Raw genomic sequence first — 25,603 nt, 5'->3', positions numbered from 1 at the left:
TTGATTGGATTTCTACAAAATGTATTTTGTCCGGGACAAATGACTGTTTTTATTATGGTTTACATCTGATGGAAGGATTAAGTGGACATTATTCTCAGCTTTAATAATAATTAAATGTGGTGGCTAGGCAGGCCATGCTAGCCTGTGTTTCATATATCCACTTTAGTTTCTTCAGTGATTTTCTAGCGACGGAGGAATTTCTGTGTAGTAAGAAAGATTGAAATAGAGAGAATGACCAATGGAACTTGTATCCCTTTGAGACATTGAAACTGGAACTTTAAAGATCGAGACTTCTAAAATCTTGTTGTGATAACGAAATTTTAGTTCTTTTTTAATACTGCTTTCTCCGTTTATTAGTCCACAGCGGCTTTGTCGCTGAAGGACTATTGTTTTCGTTTTGCGATTTTGCGTTGAATCACTATAAATGTCCCTTTCACTTTTAAAACTGTTGCTACCAAATGTTGAGTCCTGCATTATATTTGAAGAAATTAAATAATGAAAAATCTGCATAAATGCATATATATTTTTCGCATTGTGATAAAACAACGGTACATAGAGCCATTGAATTTTGAATGACGTAATCCTCCTACGAATATGGGCGTGTGGAAAACCAAATTTGAAATTTGGAATTTGTTTTATTATCGATTTCATATTTTGTAAAACGTTAACGAATTTTTCATTAACAAATTCAAAGATTTCAAAGCGAGCAGTGGCAACACTCTACGGGGCAGAAAAAAAACTTTTTATCTCCAGCTCGCAATTGTATATCGGAAATTCTAAAGATATGCTCATTTTAAAATTATTTTGCGACATTGCTGAATTGTATTGTTTAAGTGCGAAGAACATGATATTTAATAAATAAGGGTAAACACACACACACACACACACACACAAAAAAAAAAAAAAAAAAAAAAAAAAAAGCCTCTTTGGACGTAATTTAAAATCTGAAATCTTTCAGATTTTTTTTCCTAACTTTTTATTATTTTTTATTCAAAACTTTTCTTAAAATGAAGTTGTTCACTAGCAGTTGAGCGGTAAAATCGCTGAACACTGGTAATCCGACCTGGGTTACAAATCCTGGTGAACGTGCTGGTTGTATGGGAGTTTTCATTATTTTCTTCGTATGCAACGTGGATACAAGCCAATTTTTCTTAGGAAGTCCTTCACTAAGACAGCCCTCCTTATGATTAAGTAAAGACATATTGTTGCTAAAATTTGTAAAATAATGAATGAATTTGCTTTCTACATTGGGAAAAGATATTTACTATCCCGCTTCAAAAACATGAATATAATGATAGTATATTTACTTCCTAATTAAAATTTCATAATTTTATTTAGAAGTTCGCACACAGAAACTCTATTTTATAAGCATAAAGTGGAAAGGTTTAATTTGGGTATTATGTATGATCGATTTTTTGAATTTTTGACGGAACTTTATAGACCTCATAAAACTTGGGGGGGGGGGAACTGAAAGGGTTTACATTTTAAATTACGTCCAAAAGAGAGTTTTTTTTTAACATTTTGTCTGTTACCTTTATTTATTAAATATCTCGTTCTTCGTACTTAAACCATAAAATTCAGTTCGAGAGCAATATCGCAAAATAGTTTTAAATTGAGCATATCTTTAGAATTTCTGATACACAGTCTCACGCGTCGGAAATAAAAAATGTTTCTTCTGTACAACGTTGCCATGGCTCGCTTTGAAATCCTTGAGTTTGTTAATCAAAAATTCGTTAAAGTTTTACAAAATATGAAATCGATAATAAAATTAATTTCAAATTTGTGTTTCCACATGCCCTTATTCGCTGTAGGTTTACGTTATTCAAAATTTGATGTTCTATGTACCGTTGTTTTATCACAATGCGAGAAATGTACATACGTTTATGCATATTTTTCATTATTTAATTTCTTCAAATATAATGCAGGCCTCTAACATTGGGTGGCAACAGTTTGAAAGGTGAAACGGACATTTATAGTGAATCAACACAAAATCGCAAAACGAAAACAATAGTTCTTCAGGCGCAAAGCCCCTTTGGACTAAAAATAAAATTAAAATAAATAAATGAATAAATAAATAAATAAATAAAATAAAAATAATAATGAATTTGAAAATGGGAATATAAAGCAGAAGCCAGGCTTTAGAGCTTAATGAGGGGCTTCTAGCTTAGCTGTCTAACCGATCTTTATATATGTTATGTATTATTGGTGTGCTTTTTATTGTTAAGGACTCAGTTGGAATTCTCTCTATTATGTTTACTTTTCAATGTATCTAATGATCAACCCAGCCTGTAGGAGGAGGGGTTTTTCATTATTTAATAACATTAGCGAATATAACTAAACACAAATAATCCTTCCAATTAAGAGCCAACTGTAATAGTGTGACTACTATATATAAAATAATTTGTAACTGCATTATTTTTTGAACAAGTAAATATTTGCGGAATAGAAATCTTGAGAACTGCTAATCTATAACGAAATTTTTTCGTTAAATAATATTTAAACTATTCAAAATATGCAAGTTTGATAAAAATCTTATTCATTTATTTAGAAAAGAAAAATATTTTTGTAACTTTCATGCGATTTTTGTAACATTAATAGTAGTCGCATTTATGTGTTAATAAATGTCTTACAAATTAAAATACATATTAATATTTTCTCAGCGAAATGTTGCTTTTATTATCTAGTTTTGGGATTTCTTTTATTTAATTTTGAAACTGCTGATAAGTAGAGCGTTAAGAAAACCGAGTAAATTAGAATAATAAATAAATAAATAAATAAATGCAAATTTATAATGAAATTTTAAAAGTTTCAAATGCGTATTGATATATTCTTGCTGTTAGTAATTAAATAAAATACTGAACAAATGAAAAAAAGCGCCGATTTCAAGAATTCGTCGGCAGGTTTTTGACATTCCCGCTTGAATGGCAACATTCTTTTTTGGCGGCAGAAAATGCAAAATGTGTGTCTTGGCGATTTTATTTTGAGCGGTAGATGTACGTTTTCCTCTTATTCCTCAGGAGTCACACATATTACATAAATAAGTAAGCAAATAAATAAATAAATAATATGCAGTAAACGTGAAAGTAAAAGTGAATTGAATAAAAATATAATTTTATTGTTATATTAATAATGCGTTTATGTTTCCTCTCTTAAAAATATTAAATCTGAAAATTCACTTTCATAATTTTTTATTATAAATTGGCAGAAGGTTATATAAATATATTGCCTTATCCGGTTTTCGTTTTGGTAACGAAGCGTTTGTGCTGAATGTTTAATTAATATTTGCACGTTTCAAGATTTATGGCATTATCTAATTAATTTAGTGTAATTTGTATTTTTATTTGTATGTTCGAAGTTCTTTAGACATACGCAATTAATTTAAGCTTTAGTGGAAGTTATGGCAGAATATATTATATTTTTTAGACATTTAATATATGAAGTTATATAGGGACGGATATAATTGCAATTGGATATAATTTCCCATAATAACCATTGGATATAATTGCCTTTAAAATTAACTCATTTAAACTAACTATTTTAAGGTCGCAATTAGTTACTATGGAGTCAATTTAATTATTTTATACTCAGAACAGAGTTTCTCAAAGATCCTTCCCCCTTTCAACTCACTGAACCTTTTGATAAAATGAAATGACTGCTAACCTTTTACTTCAGTGAAATATTTTACCGAAACTTTAAGCCAATTAATTATAAGATTATTGAAATTTACTAAAAATGAGAAAATACCGTTTAAAAATAAAGCACATCGGAATTAAATAGCCAAAGAATAGCTTTGATATAAGTTTGAAGTTATGAGCACGAAATAAATACACAATAATTCTTACATTCTTAGGTTAAAAATTTAAGTTATTTGGTTTTTAGTAAAAATAATATTTGAAAAAGATTCTGCGACTTCTGGTAATTTTTAGACCCTCTTCCCCCCAATCGGTCGCAATCTAATCGAGACCCTGCGAGTAATTTTAAGGATCGCTGTTATAGATTTAGAAAATTAAAAGTTTTATTAAGTGTATACGCGTGCATAATTTAAAAAAAAGAACGATTTATTTTAATTAAAATCGTTCACAGGCAACATGATGTAACTCTGGTTAAAAAGCTATATCTTATTGTGTTAATTAATATTTTGTAATATCAGTATAAATAAAGAATCTAGTGAAATCCAGTGACAATACAATCCTGTAAATCCAATGAAAAAAATACCTAGGTATTTTAAAATTAATTAAAGTCTCTTTTAAATAAAATTGGAATTATTATTCTTTGGGAATTTTCGTAATGTATTTTATAAATGAATTTTGATTTATTGTTAAAAGGGAATTTGTGAAAGTTTATATTAATCCTGAGAAAGATCATGTAATCTTGCGACGTGGGTCAGGATTATGATAAATCATCCGAGATGGTCATTATCCGAAATTCCGCCATTATCCGAAAGGGCAGATAAAAGCAAATTTTCTCTGTGTTCCCTTTCCTTGACATGGACTTTTAATTTCTTTACTTGCTCAGGTAAAACGTGCAATTTGAATGCGAAGGATAAATGGCCAAATGTGGAAAACCTGTATCGTAGTACCTGATTTTCTCTTCTATCGTCTGTCATTTGGGTTAGTGACTTGAACGTATGCGGTCTTGCCCTTTTAGATTCTCACACATTTCCTTTTATTTATTTATTTTTCAAGTTTTTGATTTGCCATGGAGAGTGCCATAAGGACTTTGTGCCAACTGTAAGTTAAGCCATTCGTACACGTTGCATATGTATTTTAGGTTTCAAAATTTATTACTAAATTAGCAGTTATTATTTATGAACTTTGTTAGTTTTTAAACGTAATAAGCAAAATGCTGAAATAACATTAAGAATTCATTTTTATATTTATGCGCAATTGTAAGAGTACATGCTACATAACAAATTATTAATCGCAGAGGACTGCATATAATCATTTTCATATTTAAAGCCAACTTGTGTCGAATCTTGTGGCTTTAAGATAATTCTAGCAAACTAGCAATTTGGAAAGTAATTAATTGCTTTATATGTAAAAGCGTATACTAAAAATTTATATATGATGAGTACGACAGTTTTTGTCTATATATAAGATTATAAAATTATGATCATACATCCTTCCAGTATTTAACATGACAGAATAGAAATTAGGAATGCGTGTTCCGTCTCATAATGAATTAATTAGCGAATTAACCATGTTAATATTTTTCATGTTATTTTTCAGTCATAACATTTAACATTACACCTGATTAGTATGATTCAATGAAAAGTTTTAGAATCTAATGAATTAACTAGCGGTTTAATTGCATCAATACTTTTTCAGATTACATCTGTTTATTTCTAAACGCCTTTTGATATTCTTTTGTTCTCTCTGAACTGAAATTTTATGTCTTATGAATGGACTTCAGACAGTCAATAATAAACAATGAGAGCATTTATCATTTATTTAATTTTATCCAAATAGGTTAGTAGTCCATAATAGTCAGGTTACTACAATTTTCATCCATTAGTTTTTGATGGGCTTTTTTGTTCCTACGATTCGTCACTTTGTGTAGTTTAAAAATCCTTAAAAGAATTAAAGGCCTTCTGTCAAAAAATAGGTTTTTAATCCATTCTTAATTATTAGCTATTTTCTCAAATATTCATAATAGTTTTGCTTGTGAAATTGTGTATTTTTGATTAATTACATTATTATACATGCTGGAAATATGTATATGCTACCGTGAAAGACTGAAATTAGAGAATGCCGACTTTTACCGGAGAATGCCAACATTTACCAAATACATGAGTGAAAGATCGAATATTGCATTACATTTTTGCATATTCGGACCCTCACCGGTGTATGTCGACAATCACAATTATGCTCTGGTGTAGGTCGCAAAGAGAGGAGTATATGTACACGCTGTCATTGCAAAAGGAAGTGTTCCACAAATAAATGCAGTCGTAAAAGCAAGAGCCTCTTGTGCAATTCAAAGTGTCATAATAATTCAAGTTGTTGCAATAAATAAGATTTGAATCACATAATTTAGTAAGTTTTTAATTTCTATTATTTTCCTTTCTCATTTTGAATGTACTGTGAGTTTTAAGTAAGTTCTTATTTTTCGCGACTGAATTACGGAGTAGAAAATGTAATATTCTTATATGTTCAACATTCACCATTAGTACATGGTGAATGTCGATATTGACCGGTGTAAGTCTGAAATAAGAGTATTTGGAAAATATTTCGCACATACACCAAGCGACTATGTGAATGTTGGCATTCACCGGTAAAAGTCGACATTCTCCAGATTTCGGTGTTTTACTGTAAAATATATAGGTCATTTTAGACACTGCCGTTCTGTTTCCAACGTAAATAATGTATAAGTTTTTTTTGCTAGCTTTCATCTGGTACAGTGGCTATTTCAGCCAAGTGTGTATTGTGTTGTCCATCATAACTTCTCTTAACTAATACCATGCATATCGAATTACCATTGTCAATTTCAGTGAAAATTTTAAGCGCCATGGTTAAGTGGGACATTATTTTTCATTAAACGAAAATAGATATTATATTCAGGGCCTACCAGTGGCTATTTTCATTATCTTTCTCGTGTGTAATGTGAATACAAGACATTCTTTTCTTAAAATGTCTTCTATGAAGAATTCATTCCTTTTGGTAGATAGCCCTTGTGAGCTTTGCCATATTCAACTAAACAAGCAACTAAATGTATTATAGTCTAAAAGGAAAATTGTCTTAAAATTAAACAAAAAATTAAAATAATATTAAAATAAAATTGCTAATAATAATAATTTCTATACATTTGAAAAATGTTCTGTGAAAGTATAATTTTATTTATGTTTCCGTAGGCGCCTATATTACCACTTGGACACAAAATTTTTATTTCACCAATATAAAAGAGCAAGATCGTAAATTTAAAATTTTCTTTTAGCTATTAAGTTATTTCTTATTTTACGATAACTGCAAGTAATCTCAAGTCTTACAAATTTAATAACAGCTTTTACTGTGCATTATAAGTTTGTTGAAATGTATTGAAAGTGTAACTGATATTTAGCCATTATAGATACCCCTCCCACCACCACCACCACACAGCGGTCGAGCGGTAATGTCGCTGAACACTTGTACCTTCGGCCTAGGTTCGATTTTTGACAAACCGGCTGGCTGTGCTTAGTTTTGTGTTTCTCCAACTGTAACATGGAAAGTCCTCCACGAGGGCATACTTCCATTGGGCAGATTACCTTCGCGTGATTCATCTGTTCTCAGATAAAGCAATCTAGTCATTATTTGAAAGTTTTTCGTATATCAGAAGATTTTCATCGTTTCGAAATTGTATGATTTATGTCGATAATGATTGTAACTTTTAAAAGGTAAGGCTCCCAGAACTTAACATCACATGTTCAATAAATATTGGCTATTTTATTTACTAGGTAGAATATAGTAAGTGTGTTTCAGTTTTATTATCAGTTAAAATAATGACCACATTTCGTCTGGAAATAACTGTTAATTTCTACGATCATTTGAATTTGAAAAATATTCGTATGGAATGTAATTTGAGACTGCAGAAATGCAATCATATTAGTTATGTAAATTTCTTTCCATTTCAACTAATTAAAGGTTAATGTTTTTAATTGATTTTATGATGAAGTATATTTCTTCAAGATGATTGTAATTTCTGGATGCGCCCACCAGCGGTAAAGTCGCTGAACAGTGGTAGTTCGGTCCGAGGTTCGAATCCCGCGAACGGGCTGGCTGCATGGGCGTTTTCGTGGTTTTCCCCATGTGTAACGTGTATACGAGCCAGTTTCCCTTAGATAGTCCTCCACGTAGGCATTCCTCCCCTTAGGCAGATAGCCCAGGCTTTGCCATAATCACACACACACACACTGTAATTTCTGGATGCAAGTTTGGAAATCTGCATGTTTAATAAAAATTTTATCATAAAATGAAAAATTAGAATAAGAAGGTTAATCTTCGGATTATGGTAACTTGGCGATTTTTTGGCGAAAATTTGGAGACCAACCTGTTACAGCAACCTGCTAGTTTTTTTTTTTTTTTTTTTTTTTTTTTTTTTGGACGCCATTTTGTTTTCACGAAGTAAATTCATGGGTTTTTTTTAAACTCAACATTTTTTTCCAACAATCTGCTAGCCGAATTATGCTTATGCGAGAACTTTTATGGAACAAAAGTGCTTAATCATGACGAAGATTAGGTGCGAAATTGGGAGAAAGTGCAGAATCGCCCACTGCTTGCCGCGTTTTTAAGAATTGCACATACACGGTATCCATGTATACGCCGACCTATTTTCACTTAAAAAAACATCCCAGAATTGCACAAAAATGGCATTGCGCACACTCTTGATTTTATCCATGTACACTGCTAAAGTCCTAGCTAGTAACCTTTATAGCCTTACCAAAATGTCGCCAAACTACCTGTTACCATATTCCAAAGATTAGCCAATAAGTTTAAGCTGTTAAAATGGTTCATTTTTGGTAATTATGAAGCTGAAATATTTCCTTTGAGGCCACCTTTTCGTTTAAGAAATATATTTACTGCTTTTAAAATATAATTTTAAAGCTGCAGTTATGCATTGCTTTTTCATGAACGTTACGTTTCTTTAAAAGCTAAAAACAGTATACTTCTGTTAAGTGCAGTAGGCATGAGCATTAAATACTTAAGAAATTTTTGACGACATAAGATTACTTATCGTTTAAGAAGCTTAATTTTGAGGTATTTATAATCATATACCTTTTTGTTTAAAGAAATGTACATCGAGTTTCCTTTGAAATATCCTGTTCCAGTTCGGTATAAATCCATCTTGATATATGCACTTTCTGTTTGTTGACTCCTCTTTGGTACTGTGGGAAGCAATTTTATCTGAATCCTGTAAAATTATTATCGTATCACATTCGTCGGATCGGAAGACTCACAGGGATTAGTAGTAGAATGTTATTTTAAAGTTGTCGCTTATCAATAAATTTAATTCGAATCGGTCCCTGCGCATATTGATCTTACTAAAATTATTCTTTATGAGTATTTAAGAATATTTTGCGTCAGTCGCCCCAAGTTTGAGTTTTAAAAGTTAAATCTTTCTTAATGAATATTTTGTCTTTTGAAATTAGGTTTTGACAAATATTTTAGGTAATATCTTAAGTAATATATATATTAGATATTAAAGTTATTCTCTTGAATGTTTTGACTTTATGCTACAAAAATCTAATTCTCTCAGTAATTATCTACATTAATTTCAAGTTAAATCTTAATTTAGAATACAAGTTTAAATGCTAGAATTATTTCAGTTCGTACGAATAGCTTACTCAGAAATTATGAAAACCGCAGTGCTTTACTTTGCTAGTGCATTCTCATTAGAATTGATGAATTTAACTCTTGATTTTGTCTTTTCTATATTTTCGCTTTCAGGTGAGCGGTGTGATTGCATTCTAATTGACTTAATTACTGCGAGTCGGCTTAGGGCATAAAATTTAACTATCTTGTAAAAATTCTATGTAATTGTATGCCAGTATTGAAAGAAACAATCAATCTCATAAGAAATGACTGCGACTTGTTTTGAAAAGGAGGCGTAAAAGGTTACCAGCGAAGATATTCCGTTTGGCGTCAGTTGTACAATTATTGGCGACTTTATCGTTTGTGCCCTTAAAAACGGAAAAGTACCAAAAGTTCACTTAACAAATAGAAGTATAATTGCATATCAGCAGTAAGCCATAGAAATGTTTGTTGCAATAAGGTCGAATTAAATCCAACCTGAGAAATTTTATTGCTGTTGTATATATATATATATATATACATTTTTATAATTCAGTAGTGTTTTCACTTATTTTGCATTCTCATGAGTATATTAATTTAGACGTTTTACAAAAAAGTCTTATTTCATAGATTGGATACATTAAAAAGACCACAAGTCTTCTCTCTTAAAACACCTCTGCCGTTTTTTGTCTGATTTAGTATTGTCATAAAATATTCACTTCATCGTATTATTTGAAGTTGATCAATTACGTTATGTAGAAACAATATTCAGCTTTCCTTTATTAACCACAGAGAATCACGTTTTGTAACCCTCTGGAATTGTAATTCGTAAGAAGTTTAGCCCTTTGGCACTCCAAAAAGCATATGCTGTGAGAAAAAATTTTTTACCTTATACACTCCTAAAATATATTATTGTACTTTCTGATTATTCGTACTCCGCACAAAAAGTCGCCAACACAGAAACAACTTTATTTAACGGAAAACGTTCCTTTGGCTATCTTGAAGGCTCAAAGGTGCTGTTCTGTTCATAAATACTAATAATAGAAAGAAGCATTTTGCAAGAAATTGTTTTCATTAAGAAAAACAAAAGTCCGTATATGGGCAATATTTTAAATTTTTACAACTGATAGATAACTATTCAACAACTAGTCAAATAAAGGTAAAATAGTTAAATAAAGCGAAATGATGGTTAAATAAAGGTATACGTGGTACGCATACTCGTAGCACGTGTACTCAAGTACATGTGGTACGCTTATACGTGGTTTGACTGTTACCGCGCGTATGCTTAAAATTACGCCAATTCTATTGAATGTTGAAACCGAGAAGGTACCTATATATTATAGTAAAAAGTACGAATTATTTTGCAGTAAGCGTTAAAAAAATCTTGTTTTTAATAATTGCATTTTTAACCTTAATGTTTCACTAGGATTTTTGAAAGCGTAGAACTGTATTAAAGGTAATATAATACGCAAGGGTGTTAATAAATTAGAAATTTTTTCTGCGAAAAATATAAGCTTATAGAATTTTAGCTTTTATTTTTATTATAATTTTTTAGATATGTGTAAATAAAAGATATTGTGCTTTATACATATTCAAAATAGTAAATGTTGATTAGTAAGCAGCTGCATTAAATGTTAGTTTATATGAAATGTATATTTAAGAAAATAACGTAATTTTTATGTTATTGAAATAACGTAATTTTTACGTGATTTTTCATAAACGTACTTGATTTTTCGCAGGAAAAATGCTGAGAATTAGAAATTTAATTATGTAGGAAAAACTTATGTATGGTAACCCTTTTTTCACGGTACTTTCTGAAAATTTGTATTTTAGATATCTAGTTCCTTTTCTATGTTTTCAGTTTATCAGGAAATTTGAAATGAGCAGAAATTCTCAAGATGTGTTCGGGCTTATAGAAAACGTTTATATTCGAAGCAAAATGTTATCTGCCTCATCTAATGCTAATTGCTTACAGATCTGAAGAACCATTTTAAGCCTGAAAAATAGATTCTAAAGCCTTATGTTCTTTCACCATATGGCCCACCAGCGGCCGAGCGGTAAAGTCGCTGAACACTCGTAGTTCGGTCCGAGGTTCGAATCCCGCGAACGGGCTGGCTGCATGGGTGTTTTCGTGGTTTTTCCCATGTGTAACGTGTATACGAGCCAGTTTCCCTTAGAAAGTCCTCCACGAAGGCATCCCTTCCCTTAGGCAGATAGCCGTAGTGTGCTTTGCCATAATTAAATACACCAAACACACCAATCTTCACCATATGCCATTTCCTACTTTTTCCTAGAGATTTTTTTTAGTTCAAAGGGGCTTTGTCCCTGAAGGACTATTGTCTTCGTTTTGCGATTTTGCGTTGAATCACTATAAATGGCGAATCTCTTTTCAAATTGTTGCCACCAAATGTTAGAGTCCTGCATTATATTTGAAGAAATTAAATAATGAAAAATCTGCATAAATGTATGTCTATTTCTCGCATTGTGATAAAGCAACGGTACATAGAGCCATCGAATTTTGAATGACGTAATTCTCCTACGAATATGGGCATTTTGAAATTTTGAATTTGTTTTATTATCGATTTCCTATTTTGTAAAACTTTAACTAACGAATTTTTGAGTAGCAAACTCAACGATTTCAAAGCGAGCACTGGCAACACTCTACGGGGAGAAAAAACTTTTTATCTCCAGCGCGCGGAACTGTGTATCGGAAATTCTAAAGATATGCTCATTTTAAAATTATTTTGCGACATTGCTATTGAACTGAATTTTATGGTTTAAGTGCGAAGAACATGATATTTAATAAATAAAGGTAACACACAAAACGTTAAAAAAACGCCCCTTTGAACCTAATTTATAATCTGAAACCTTTTTTTTTTTTTTTTTTTTTTTCTTCAAGTGTTGTATTCCAAAAAGTATGTTCATATTGCGCGTTAAGACGTATTTCACTTGTTTAATAGCAACACTAGATTAAGTTCCCATTTTATCATGGTAAGAGTCGAAGATTGTTCCTATCGTTAGCTTAGGTCTGAGGCAATTAAACATGTAAAAGTATTAATTTGCCTAGTTTCGTCAAGTTTTCAGAAGCAGAATCCTCTTCTCCTTCCACCAGCTTTTTGAGAAGACACTCCTCTCCATAGTACGAGTATTTTAAGTATCGCCATGGAAACAAAGTACTTTACACAGACATGCATATCTTTGAGATTCGAACCCGGTTTGTGATAGTTGGCTGTCCAACCACTATGCTAACAAATATTGATGTATTGTAAAAAGCCATATAATTTTAAGATTACCGTATTTAATTAATATAGACTATTTATCTAAGCATTATTTTACACATTTTTTAGAGCTTTCATTAAATGCTGTATGTTTACGATAGTTGAGTATATTGTTCATAAAAAGCTAACGGTATTTGAGTATCTTCCCATCTGCCCATGCCCACAAGTGGTCGAGTGAGTTAAACCCCTGATAGGTTATTGCAAATATTGTTTCAGGCGGCTAACGCGTTTTTCTATCCACCGACAGCAGGGCAGCCGATCCCTTGGAACAGTTAATATATAGAAGTTTCCTGGATTACGAGCTCCTCAGAGTGTCTTTGAAGCGGCAAGTAAACTGATGTATTCCAGATCATTTCAAAGTTCGGAGGAAGCATGGCAAGTGTTGGATGAGTGAATAAAGGGGGGTGGCATGCGAGTGAGGAGAACAGTTTTCACATGTTTCTGAATTATAAATAGATTGTTAAAAATTGAAATACTGTAATGGGCTTCTTCAGGAATGACAAATATGTTCTATAAATGTATGCAATTCAGCTGCTTAAATATAAATGAATTACATGAATATGCATTCCATTATCAGACAATAAAAGCAGTTACCGGATATAGAGCGACTATGCTGGCAGTATTATCGGCAGCTGAATGTTACTCCAGCCTGCTTGATTTATTATATGCGATGATGCAATCGCGTTTGCTTTTAAGAGCGCAGCGCTTTTTCAAAATATCTTCAGTCCATGCATGGCTATGCTCTGCAGCTGGCTGTTCGAGGTGATGTTCTCCAGTCTCGCTGCAACCAAGCACACAGTGCTCTGTGCTTCTTGCCACCCCGCAAGAGCGCTGGTCGTTTTCACGTTGTCTAAGCGATGCAGATAGCCATGAAGAGCCCATGCCCAGTTAAAACGGTTAACGGGCTGTCTTTGAAGCTTTCGAGGTTTGCCCTCATGTAAAACGTAAATGTTGGCCAGTTCATCTTGCAAGGCCTATGCTGATTGTATTAACCAGTTAACTGTGATTTGACGAGTATACTCGTTATGGAGAAGCGGCACGATTTTGTGTTTTGACGAGTATACTCGTCATGCTTATAATGAAATGGAAAGATAAGAGGGAGGTTTATTAAGTACTGTACATAATGACAACGTAATAGAAACACAGAAAAGAAACATAACAAAGAAACCAGAGCTAGTGATTGATTATAATAAAAAATGGGTGGACTGGATATGAGCGATGGAATTGTCATAGCGTACTCCACAGCAAGAAGACGACTCAAAAAGTACTACAAAAATATTTCTCTATTTCTTAGACATTATGTGTCCGAATGCATTCATATTATATAAAAAGAATAATAACATTATCGCGTATCAACTTTTTGCTCAAATTTATTGAAGACACTTCAGCGGCGTTATCCAATTGAAAGAAATAAATCGATACAAACTCAGCCATTTAGACTTAATATAAGCCAATTAGGCGGAAATCATGTTCCGGATTATATACCCGAAACATCGGGGAAAAAAAAAAAAAAAAAAAACCCTACGCGAAGGTGTTCGCATTGCTACAAACGTAAGATCGGGAAGAAATCGTGTGACTGGTGTTCGATTTGCAAAGTCCCATTGTGTATAGTACCCTGTTTCGCTGAATATCCCTCCACAGCAGGAATTTAAATTCTTACTTTTATATGTATAATATTTAATTTAATTTATTGCGTTTTTACTTTAATATGTATATAATATGTGCTTATGTTAACCAAATAAGTAAATATTTGTAATAAAATTTTCACTTTTATAAAATAAACCCATCTTTTTCATCGAATATCTTACCAGCACAACTTACTCTGTGATGGACGAATATACTCGTTATGGCTTGATTCTGGCAACACAAAACGGTGCGCACTCTTAAACGAGAGCGCGTACAATTAACTGGTTAAGATTCTTTGCTGCAGTGGAATCTGATATTTTTCCCTTTTATCAATTTCTTTCTTGTACTGAGTGAGCCTACCAGCGGCCGAGCGGTAAAGTCGCCGAACACTAGCTCGCTCCGGGGTTCGAATCCCGCGAACGGGCTGGCTGCATGGGCGTTTTCGTAGTTTTCCCCTTGTGTAACGTGTATACGAGCCAGTTTCCCTTAGAACGTCCTCCACGAAGGCATCCCTCCCCTTAGGCAGAGAGCCCTAGCGTGCTTTGCCATAATTAAATAAACCAAACCAAACTTTCTTGCACTGAATATTTTAATATAGGTATATTCTACATCTTTGTACGTATAACTTGAATTTTTATCACTCGTATACTGAAGCAAAGGAATTTGTTAAAAACTAGCCGGAGTAAAATATTAAATATGCATATTTTACGTATTTCTACGAAATTCGAAATTGTATCTTAGAGGAGACAAGTAATTCGCCAGTCACATAGCTCATATTCTGGTCAAACTACGTTTTTTTTTCACGATGCAACCCAAATGTAACAATAGAACACGATGCTAAAGAGGAAAGTTTTCGAACAGAATTGAAAACTGTGTAACTAATTTATTCACAAAAATAGGATTATTAATATCTTTCGCTTGGACAAATTCTTCCCAAACGTTTTTGCAATGTGATCCACACACATAAAACTGCTATATAAAAAGAACTTCAAAAGAAAATACGGTAATAATGAAAATATTTATAATTAAATTTACTAATAAATTTATATAACTATATAATGTGTTCAGAATGTCCTTGTGAGTTTCGGTAGTGCACGTAATAAAAGTGTTGGAAATGATGCCCAAGCTGAATCTGTGAATTTCATTCGAGAACACTTTTTGCAAATCTGCTTGTTAGATTTTTATCATATATGCAATTACCGCAGTTTTTTTTTTTTTTTTTTTTTTTTTTTTTTTTTTGTAAACTTTGCGTCGGCGCTGCAGTACACTTCATATTTTACTATACCAATTGAAAGAGAGGTGAATGTGTGGTGGAGTAAGATCCCGGAAAGCGAGGAAGACAATTCTCCGAAATGAGAGAGATGACGTATTCTCTGAAAATTTCTATCAAAAGTTTCATAGTTATTATCCGTGCCCATAATAAAGCCATTTTCTTTAAGCCTGAAGCAGATGAATTATCTTCTCAGGTTAGACAGTGGGAGAACAATGGAAAACAGCGTTCAGTATTAACTAATTTCTCAAAGAATAAAAAGCCAACAATGCGATATCTGGATTATAGCAACTCACAATCCGATTTTTGGTCGTACATTTCATACGCAGCAAGAAGACTGTGTAATGATCGTAATCGGGAGTTCTGTATGATGATAGACATTGAGAAGTGGAACTAGATCTTATTTAATAAGACGATCATGATATCAAAGGATCTTATTTGATATCATGTTAATCATCCAGGATCTTATTTGATTAGACGTCTATATGCGGCGAAGGATAGTGCCTTCGCCGCATATATACGGAATAGTGGTTAGTAATGCTGACTGCGGTACGGAAGGCCTCCGTCCAATCCCAGAGATGGTACGGATATTTGCAATGTCTGCGGCAAGAGGCAATCAAAATAGTAATGCGAGCCGAAATACTCTCGAGCGGTTGATGGTAGGTAGATGGAAAGCGGTAGGAGACTCTCGGATCGCCCATGGGGTGTTCTCTTTCGTAATTCCAAATTGGGCGGAAACAATTAGCTAGATATATAGCAATACCCCAATCACTAATGGTACTACAGAAGTGCTTACCTAACTTCTACTTCTGTCTGTCTAGTGACTTCTCGGACATCGGGTGTAGCAAAATAAAAAATTCAGACATTCCAAAAGTCTTCTGACATCAAATTCGAATTGCGATTCTCTCTTTATGAGAAGTATTAATTTAGATCATTCTTCTCATTTCTTTGAAACCTTTTAAATACTTCATTTCTTTGAAAGTTTTTAAGTGCATCGGTTTGCATTTTATATGTTAAATGACTAAAATTCTATTGTTCGTGTCTTCAGACAGGCAGTTTGTCCTGTAGTAATTGTGAAGTGAATGTTTTCGCTCAGGTAAATGGGCAGTATTCTCCAATTTATGTTACGTGACGGAAAGAGGAGTAAAAAATTTGTGCGTGTTATACCAAAATGTTATTTATAATATAAAATTAAGCGGGAGAGAAATTTAGAGGAAATGAGAAAATAACAGCAAATCATGTATTTATCAGGTAAAGTACAAGCAATGAAGTTTTAATATGAGAAATATAGAACTTCAATTTTTTTCGCCTTCTATAGACTGTAGTTTTAAATAGTAGCTTGAAGAAGTGTCTTTGTTATATTGATTACTAGCATCTAAGCTGCCAGCCTTTGTCTGGCTTTTAGGTGTTCGGCAAAAATGCCTTAAGGGAATACCAAACGTTAAATTTTAAAACTGTGTAGAGTTTTACTCTACAGAACAACTTCATCAAAAAATATTCTGAAAGATTTCAGATTAAAATTCAATTCAAGAGCAATATCGTAAAATAGTTTTAAATCGAGCATATCTTTTTAGAATGTCCGATACAGAGTCTCGCGCGCTGGAGATAAAACATTTTTTATCCGTAGAGTGTTGCCATTGCTCGCTTTGAAATCATGTATTTATCAGTTTGGTAAACAAAAATTCATTAAAGTTTTACAAAATATGAAATCGGTAATAAAACAAATTTCAAATTTGGGCTTCCACATGCCCATATTCTCAGTAAAATTACGTCATTCAAAATTCGATGGCTCTATCTCTCCGTATTCGATTCTCTCCGTTGTTTTATCACAATGCGATAAATATATATACATTTATGCAGATTTTTCATTATTTAATTTCTTCGAATATAATGCAGGGCTCTAACATTTGGTGGCAAGAGTTTGAAAAGTGAAACGGACATTTATAGTGAACCAACGCAAAATCGCAAAACAATAGTTCTTCGGGGACGAAGCGCCTTTGAACTAAAAAAAAGAAACCAAATTTAAAAAAAAGTATTGCATATAACAAAATTACCATGAAATGAGCAATATCCCTTAATACAAATATTAAATATCCTAATAAATAAATTAACCAACTTCCCGTTGCCTTCTGTCAACAAACGTCCAGTATTCAAGAGAAACATTAAATTTAAAATACAGAATTATCGCCCTCATTTGTCCAAGTGGCAACAGTGCTGATTTTCAACAGTCAGTAGTATACGATTGAATGAAACACTGTTGCCAAAACCACATTTCTAAAAGAATGAAACTATTCAAAATGTTGCAATGAAATGGAAAAGATTAAAAAAAAAAAAAAAAATCTGTTCCGAATTTTGAAAAAATCGCTTCGAGGTGCACTGGCTCTTGTCTAGACCAGGGGTCTCCAAACTTTTCAGCCCGCGGGCCATATTGGGGCTTTAACGAAGCTTCGAGGGCCAAGATCCAGTTAGTTCATCATCCATGGCGATGCAACTATGATGAACAGCATACAAGTTTTTAAACGAGGCAGTGAGATTTTTGTGATTGGATCTATACGCTATGATCTTACAAAGAGATCCTTGTTTTTTAGACTTTCATGCAGTTTCACCTAACATAAATTTCTTAAAGCTGTTTTTGAACATTTGCAAAAATATAATTTTGTCCAAGAATATTAGAGATTTCTTCGGTTTAGTATGTACTTTGCTTTTCAATCGATTTATCAGCGCATTTTGTTTACATTTTGATCAGCTGCAAACATTCGTTCCATAAGCAAATTTTTTGTAAAAAAAAAAAAAAAAAAAAATCTCGAAAATTAAAATAAATTACAACATATATAGAAAAATTAAGATTTAAATAAAATCACTACTGAAAATTTCTATGAAGCAACTTAGAATGCTACTATGAAACTAGAAAAGATAACACACGAAACCTTTATTCTTGTAAAGAGTACAATGAGAGTTTTCTACTTCCTTGTACAAAGTAAGGGAAGTATTGTAATTGCGAAAAATTTCGGATATCATATGTCAACGAAAATATCCATTTTGACCTCTCTCTCTCTCTCTCGAATCCATTTGAACTTTTTTTTTGGCGTGACATCTGTTCGTACGGACAGAATAAATGAATCTTTTTCTCAAAATGGATTCAGAAGAGATTTTTTTCGTGATGTCTGTACGTACGTATGCAGGTATCTCGCATAACTCGAAAACGAGTGGCCTCAAAACGTTGAAATTTTGTATATGGGACATGTATAACATGTAGTTGAGCACCTCCCTTTTTGTTTGCAATCGGCTGCATCAGAACTCTATGTATATCTACCCAATCTGTTACCGGAGACGGGGAGTTTAGTTTTTTAGTCTTATATGCTTGTAGATTGTGCGATTTTTGCTTTCGAAGTGACTCAAGGGGTTAAGGTTTTTATAACTTTATTTAATCTGCATGCAATAGTTGTAGAATTATCAATATTTTAAAAGTTGTTTAAGTGCTACTAAGCCTACTAAAGTCGCTATTTGTTTACATTTTCAACTCCTGTTTTGTTTGAAGATGTTTTGAGTTTTTATGTATTTTTGCCTCGTCACGAAGTGAGAACTGAATGAGGAATCCATGTGTGTCCACATCAGATTTTATATAGAGCGTATTTCCCTCATAGTAAATTTAGAAATGATTGTATAATGTCCATATTATGTTTTATATACAACGCGCATGATAGGCAACGCATTTCTAGATTGGCTGTTATTATAAAATATTTAATGTGTATGTTATTTGTTACTTTAAATTTTAAAAAATTATTTTAAAGAAACACTTGGCGGGCCGGATTATTAGATTTCGCGGGCCAGATTTGGCCCTTGGGCCGTAGTTTGGAGACCCCTGGTCTAGACGCACGTATGTACCAAATTTCGTAGCCCTGGGTCTATTAGCTTACGCGCAACACGAACGAAAGACACAGACTATTTCTTTGGTATTATATGTATTTTCTGTCTCTGCATTTAAAAAATTGGATCTTTTTCGTTACAGTACAATAAGCACGAAACAATTTTTTAAATAAAATAACGAAATATACACCAACATAATATTTCCGGCGACTTTGAATTTAAATAGAGATCCTGAAATAAAGATGGTTTCTTTTGAACACATTTTAGCTTATAATTTTTGCCTAGTGGCCAACTTAAAATTAAATTCTCATCCCTTATAGAGAATAATCTTCTTTCGAAATAAATATTGCATTGAAAACTTTTTAAAGTGTATCATTCTATTTTAATTCTCTCTTTATTGGAATATTAGTCAAACTTGCACATATATTTCTTAGATTTAGAAAGGACTCAGCGTGTTGTGCTGTAAAAGATCCTGAAGTTTTCCCTTTGTCTGAAAACTCAGTTGGCATTGTATAAAATTTATTGCCAATCTGCAATGTTCTTTCTATATAATGGGGTAGGAAAGTTAAAATTTGTAAAATTATTTGCAATCTTACTTGTCCTGGATTAACGGAACATCGCCATCTCGGTTCGTTGGCTGCGAACAGTGTAATTGTACGTTCATCTGTTGAATTTCAATCGCTGCTGTTGCGGTCCATTGTATGGGTAGATTAATTCTTTATTCGGTAAATCGCCTAAGGGCGAGTATTTGATTTCATTTTTACGACCCATTAACTTAGTTTCTACAGTGTTTTTAACCGTTTCGCTGCACCATTAACCTCTAAAAATCCATTAATTCCATTTTCGATTTCTAATGATTTTTTTTGTTCAGTTTTAAAGGTAGTGATCGAGTGGATAATTGTATTGTTTGTTTTGTTAACTTAGTTGTATTGCAGTTTTCGTCCAGATTTTTAGTGTTAAATAGTAATGTCATCTTTTTTTAAATCCGGAAATGTTTAAAGAATGGCGCAGCTGGTTGAACCTGTAAAATGTTCGTATATTAGAAATTTTATTTATTTTTTGGATTTAAGCACTTAGGAATGATTCCTTCCTTTTCTTGATAACATGTAATTAGATTTTTACTTCCTTGTACGTAGTAAAAAGGAAGTATTGTAATCGCGAAAAGTTTCAGGCACCATATTTCAACAAAAATATCTATTTTGACCACTATCGAATGTAATTTAACGATGTTTTGCGTGATATCTGTACGTAAGGACAGAATATAATACTCTTTTCCTTCAAAAAAATTATAAAACTGCTTTAAAATTAATTCTGAAGAGAATTTTTCGTGGCGTCTGTACGAACGTATGTACGTACATACGTATCTCGAATAACTCAAAAACGAGTAGCCTCAAGAACGTTGAAATTTTGCACATAGGACTGCTATAACATGTAAACGTGCACCTCGTATTTTGGTTGCAATCGGCTTCACCAAACGTATATAAATATATTTATATGTAAATACATTGTTACCCGGCTCAGTGATCTCAGTTTTTTTACTCTTATATGTTTGTAAATTGTACATTTTTTGCTTTAAAAATGATTGAATTATGTTGTTCTTATCTTCCGGTTAAGGTTTTTATGCCTTTAGTAAATCTGTATGCAATATTTTTAAAATTATCAACAATTTTAAAGTTGTTTAAGTGCCGCTAAGCCTAATAATTTTTTTGATGGCGGCCATTGCTTATTTACATTTGAAACAGCAGGATAGTGGATTTGTTGCCAATCTAGAGAAACTTAGCTTCGCAACAACAAAGATAACGCCTTCATTTATTATTGCGAATTAAACCATGCTTAATCCTTTCTGGAATTTTTTCGAGGAAATAAATGTTTACTATTTACTTCGTAATTTTTAGTACAGATATTTTGAGTTTTTATGTATTTTTGCCTTGTCGCGAAGTGAGAACTGAATTACTTGAATGAGAAATACTCAACCGTCTGTGAAAAACTGTTTCTTTTTTGTTTTGTTTGTTTAATTTCATTATGCGGGACTAAAAGTAATCTTTCAGTTTTGTGCAATGAAAAATCTGCCTTTTTGTCCGCTGGCCGAATTGCTTATTTTTGCTTAGAAACTATAAATTGTAAAAATGGTTTAAATTGTTTTGGCTGTATTTGATGTTTTATGTTTTTCTATATTTTTCAGTTTATAATTAAGATATTTTGAGGTTTTATGTATTTTTGCCTTGCCGCGAAGTGAGAAACGAATTAATTGAATGAGAATTGAATATCTCTAATGAAATTCTGGGAAATAAGTTTAAATGAAATGCAGCCAAAAATGCCTATAATTTAATAGGCTGTACAAGGAAGTCGTGTGGGATCCTCATCGGATTTTTTCCAAATCTGATTGCAAAATAGATTCAAAGATATTTTTTACGTAACGTCTGTATATAAGTTTGTGTGAATGTATCTCCCATAATTCAAGAGCAGGCAGCCGCAGAACGTTGAAATTTTGTATATAGGACTGATATAACATTTAGTTGTGCATCTCCCTTTTTCGTTGCAATCGCCTTCACCAGTCGTATATGAATATATATATATTTCCACTCTGTTACCTGCCTCGGTGAGCGTAGCTTTAGAAAGTAGGCTAGTACCATTTTTACATGAAAGGCGTATATATATATATATATGTAATTTTTAAAAGAAAAATTTATAGCCTTCCCAAGTATGGGAATTTCCATTAAAGTAATATAGATGACATCAATGTTCTAACTTTCTAAATATAACTGTAGCGTCTGCTGTTAACCAAATATTCAGTTCTGTTTTACTTTTTCTGCATTTGCTAAATTTAGCCTTTTCCCACAGTCTTTTATTTCAATACCTAAACTGTGCGTCGTCAAGAATTTGGCAAGAAATGAAACCGAAGATATTCTCTTTTTTTTTTTTTTTTTTTTTTCCTTTTCCAAGAGTATGGTATGTTGCCGAACAATCGCAAATGGGGGGGGGGACTGCCGTGCAGAGATAATAATTTATTAAAGAAAGCATGATGTGGAAATTTGCACAGACGTTATATAATGACGATAGGAGATTCATATTTTCTCGCCTACCGTAAGATTTATTTACTGTTGGTGCATGGAATTAAGGGAAATTTTGCTAAGAATTAGATATGGCGGATAAAACCTTGAGTGGGATAGGAATAACTATTGGTTCTTTTTTTTTTTTTTTTTTTTTTTCCCCGCTTAAGCTAGAATACTTGATTTTTTGTTGTTGTCATCTTGAGTATTTCCTTGGCATTAAGTTTCATCAACAAAAGTTGAAACCGCATAAAAATTACATATATAAGTTCATACACATTATTTCATCTGATGTGTCAATATAGAATTTAATTTCTTGCACCTCTTTCAACTTAAAGAATACTAAGTATTTTGTTTCGGTTTATCATAGTTATACACACACTATATAGGAAGTTTATAAAATGAAGCAAAAGTCTTTTAGGGAAGGTAGAGCGCATCTTAAGGATTGGGAATTGCAATAGCAACCCATGACGGGAAGCGCCCAGGTAGCAGAGGTAAGAAGATCGGAAAGGACACAAGAGTGATTGATTTGAAACATTTATTGGACATCATGAATACAAATAGCATACAGCTCTTGGAAGTTTCAATAGATGGTGTTTTCGCCATCAGCATATACCTGATAACGACGAAACGTTGATTGCTGGACCTTTCCTTAAGATAATTGTCTTTATAACCATTATACTTGTGCAATCGTGTATTTAATGTAATTATATTTTTTGACCCCTGTGCAATGGATTTTATTTACTATATGGGATTTGGAATATTTCGGAGTAAATCATTTTTATTATTTCTTCGATCTGGGTTCTAAATGTCGCCCTAAATTGAGCAGTAGACTTCTGACATCGCACGCGTTCTAAAGGAGAAAGATTTTGATACGTACTAGATGACATTTTGTAATTCTATGGCTCTTTTTAGTCTCAAATGATTGCTATTTATTTAGTCTTTTAAGAAGAAATAAATATAACCACATTTTTTTTATGTACTTCATATTATCGTGAAAGCTAGCCATCATCCAAACATGAAATTGGCGGAAATACCCCCAAAGCTACGCTGATCGTTCGTGTGCAAGTCTGAAGGAACTGAGGCTTCTTTAAGTAATAAACATTCAGTATTCCAGCCGATTCGTTTCTTCGTTCCATGAAGAGGCTTTCGTCGATTTCTGTTATTTTGTTAGGCCCTCCGATTTTACCGAAAGCAATGTTTAGAAAGCTTTAAATACAAACTTGCTGCAGGTAATTGTTCCAATTTGTTATTGTTTTGCTGACAATATTCAGCTGACTGTACCGTGTGTAGACTTTGTTTGATGATGGTATGATCCCCTAACTTTTAAAATAATTCAGTTCTTTCTGTTCAGTAGGAGGCAAATCCAAATTTTAAACATGTCTTTCAAAAGACAGCAATAATTAATTTATATCCTTGTTCATAAAAACTAAGGTGGCTTTTGAGAATGAATCGAGATTACATTAGACGAAAGTGCAGACGTTATAAATGTGCTGTTACGTCGTGTTTACCATAATTGGTGCTAAATCTTGCTATTTGGCGACAGTTTCACAACTGTCATTTAAGAACGACAGGATAATACGTAAGAACTTTTTTATATTTATTTCCACTGTTTTTTCTTTCCTTTTTTAGAAGAGGGGTTTAGGGATGAAACCAACAATAATTTAGTTAAAAAAAGTTTTGGAGCAAGAATGATTAGTATTAAGCCAAACGAAAAGAAACACGCCAAAATGCACTAATATGGGTACTTTGGTATTACTGCAACCACCTTGACGCAATTTGGCGATTTTTTGCAGAAGAAAATTACTGGAAATTTCAAATCGAAAAAGTTATTTCATATCATACATGTTACTAGGTTCATATTTTAATTTCAATACGATATTTATTCCGAAAAACAGTTTATAAAACTAACAAATTGTATCTCCGGCATGTATTTATTTCAATGTACCGCAGTCTTGTCAGCCATTTCTAATTTTTCCAAGCTAAATTTAACACTCGTTAAGTCTTCACTTCAGCTGTATACAAGTCAGACCTGCTGTAGTAAATGGCAGAAGATTCTCAAACCAGTTACATCTTCGGAAGGCCGACGTGTTCGTTACATTTTTTGACGTTGCATTGCCAAAAAAGTTTTTTCCAAAATACAGCATCACAAAATGAAAATGTGAACATCAGCCTTTGTGGCAAAATATAATATTCCTGAAAAATTACACAGAACTTTCTTCGTTTGCAGGCAAATTCCACAAGCGCATATTTCAAAATTCACCTGAAAACCAAAAATATCGTATTTTGCCTCAGCATGGTCGAAATGACGGCGTTTACTTATTTAAACTTAGTTATTGATATAGTTACCTGAAGAATTGTTATGCGCATAGTTGTCACAGTTTGGCGACTTCTACGAAGGTGGTTGCGATAATACCTAATACTGTGCTGGAAGTGGCTTTAACGGAAAAGTACCTAATTATCTTCAAGAGGTTACGATGCTGAAATGTAATGCGAACAACTTTAAAAGAAATTCAGTCAAATGCATCATTAAAGTTTAAGAATTTGTGGCGGAGTACCTTTGAGTTTGTACTGAAATCCGCTGAGTTGGCTTCCGTCCCAGAGTATTACATAATCCATACAGAATTGGTTATCAACTCAGCAGTTTAAGGTCTTTGAAGATATTAAAGCACTGTGTTCTTAGGAAGCCGAATCTCTTACCCATCGTGCATAATACATGCATACTTACTAATACATAATACAAATATAAAATATAGATTCAAATATGTGAAGCAATTACGTAATACAAATATACAGCACATTCTTGAATAAATGCTAATACATTCTTAAATAAGTAGTAAAATATAACTGAGTTAAAAACATTATACAAAAATTATTACATCTTATGAAACTTCTGTTATGCTTCCAATACCTGCACTTTATACCTATACACTATACATTTACCAATACTTGATTGACCAATAACTTGTACCATATTATTACAAAAATGCATTATACAGCAGGTACAAGTACAATGTATTATCAATCTACTTATTCACAAGTATTTTTACATAGAAATGCATTATACAGCAGGTACAAGTACAATGTATTATCAATCTACTTATTCACAAGTATTTTTACATAGAAATGCATTATACAGCAGGTACAAGTACAGTGTTTTATCAATCTACTTCTTACCGAGTATTTTTTTGCATTCTTAGGTAAGTACTCAAACCTGTTTCAAGTACTGATACATTACCACACATGCAAATT

General features: G+C 32.5%; 1 protein-coding gene across 4 annotated transcripts in view; it reads left to right on the top strand.

The window, feature by feature from the left end:
• mmy (UDP-N-acetylglucosamine pyrophosphorylase mmy) overlaps window positions 1-25,603 on the top strand; it is a 198,882-nt gene that overhangs the window by 47,886 nt on the left and 125,393 nt on the right. Inside the window, exon 1 of one of the 4 annotated variants that reach the window (XM_035354676.2) lies at window positions 4,605-4,730. The exons of the other annotated variants lie outside the window; for them this stretch is intronic. Coding sequence (XP_035210567.2) covers window positions 4,699-4,730 — 32 coding nt within the window. The 5' untranslated portion in view covers window positions 4,605-4,698. Of the gene's footprint in view, window positions 1-4,604; window positions 4,731-25,603 lie in introns of those variants that run through there. 4 annotated transcript variants of the gene reach the window in all.

The sequence above is a fragment of the Stegodyphus dumicola genome, chromosome 4 (genome assembly GCF_044657685.1).
Source record: "Stegodyphus dumicola isolate Sdum_Otavi_A_Nest chromosome 4, ASM4465768v1".
Lineage (NCBI taxonomy): Eukaryota > Metazoa > Arthropoda > Arachnida > Araneae > Eresidae > Stegodyphus > Stegodyphus dumicola.
The sequence above is the reverse complement of the archived record's forward strand: the minus strand, read 5'-3'. Positions and strand labels throughout refer to the sequence as shown.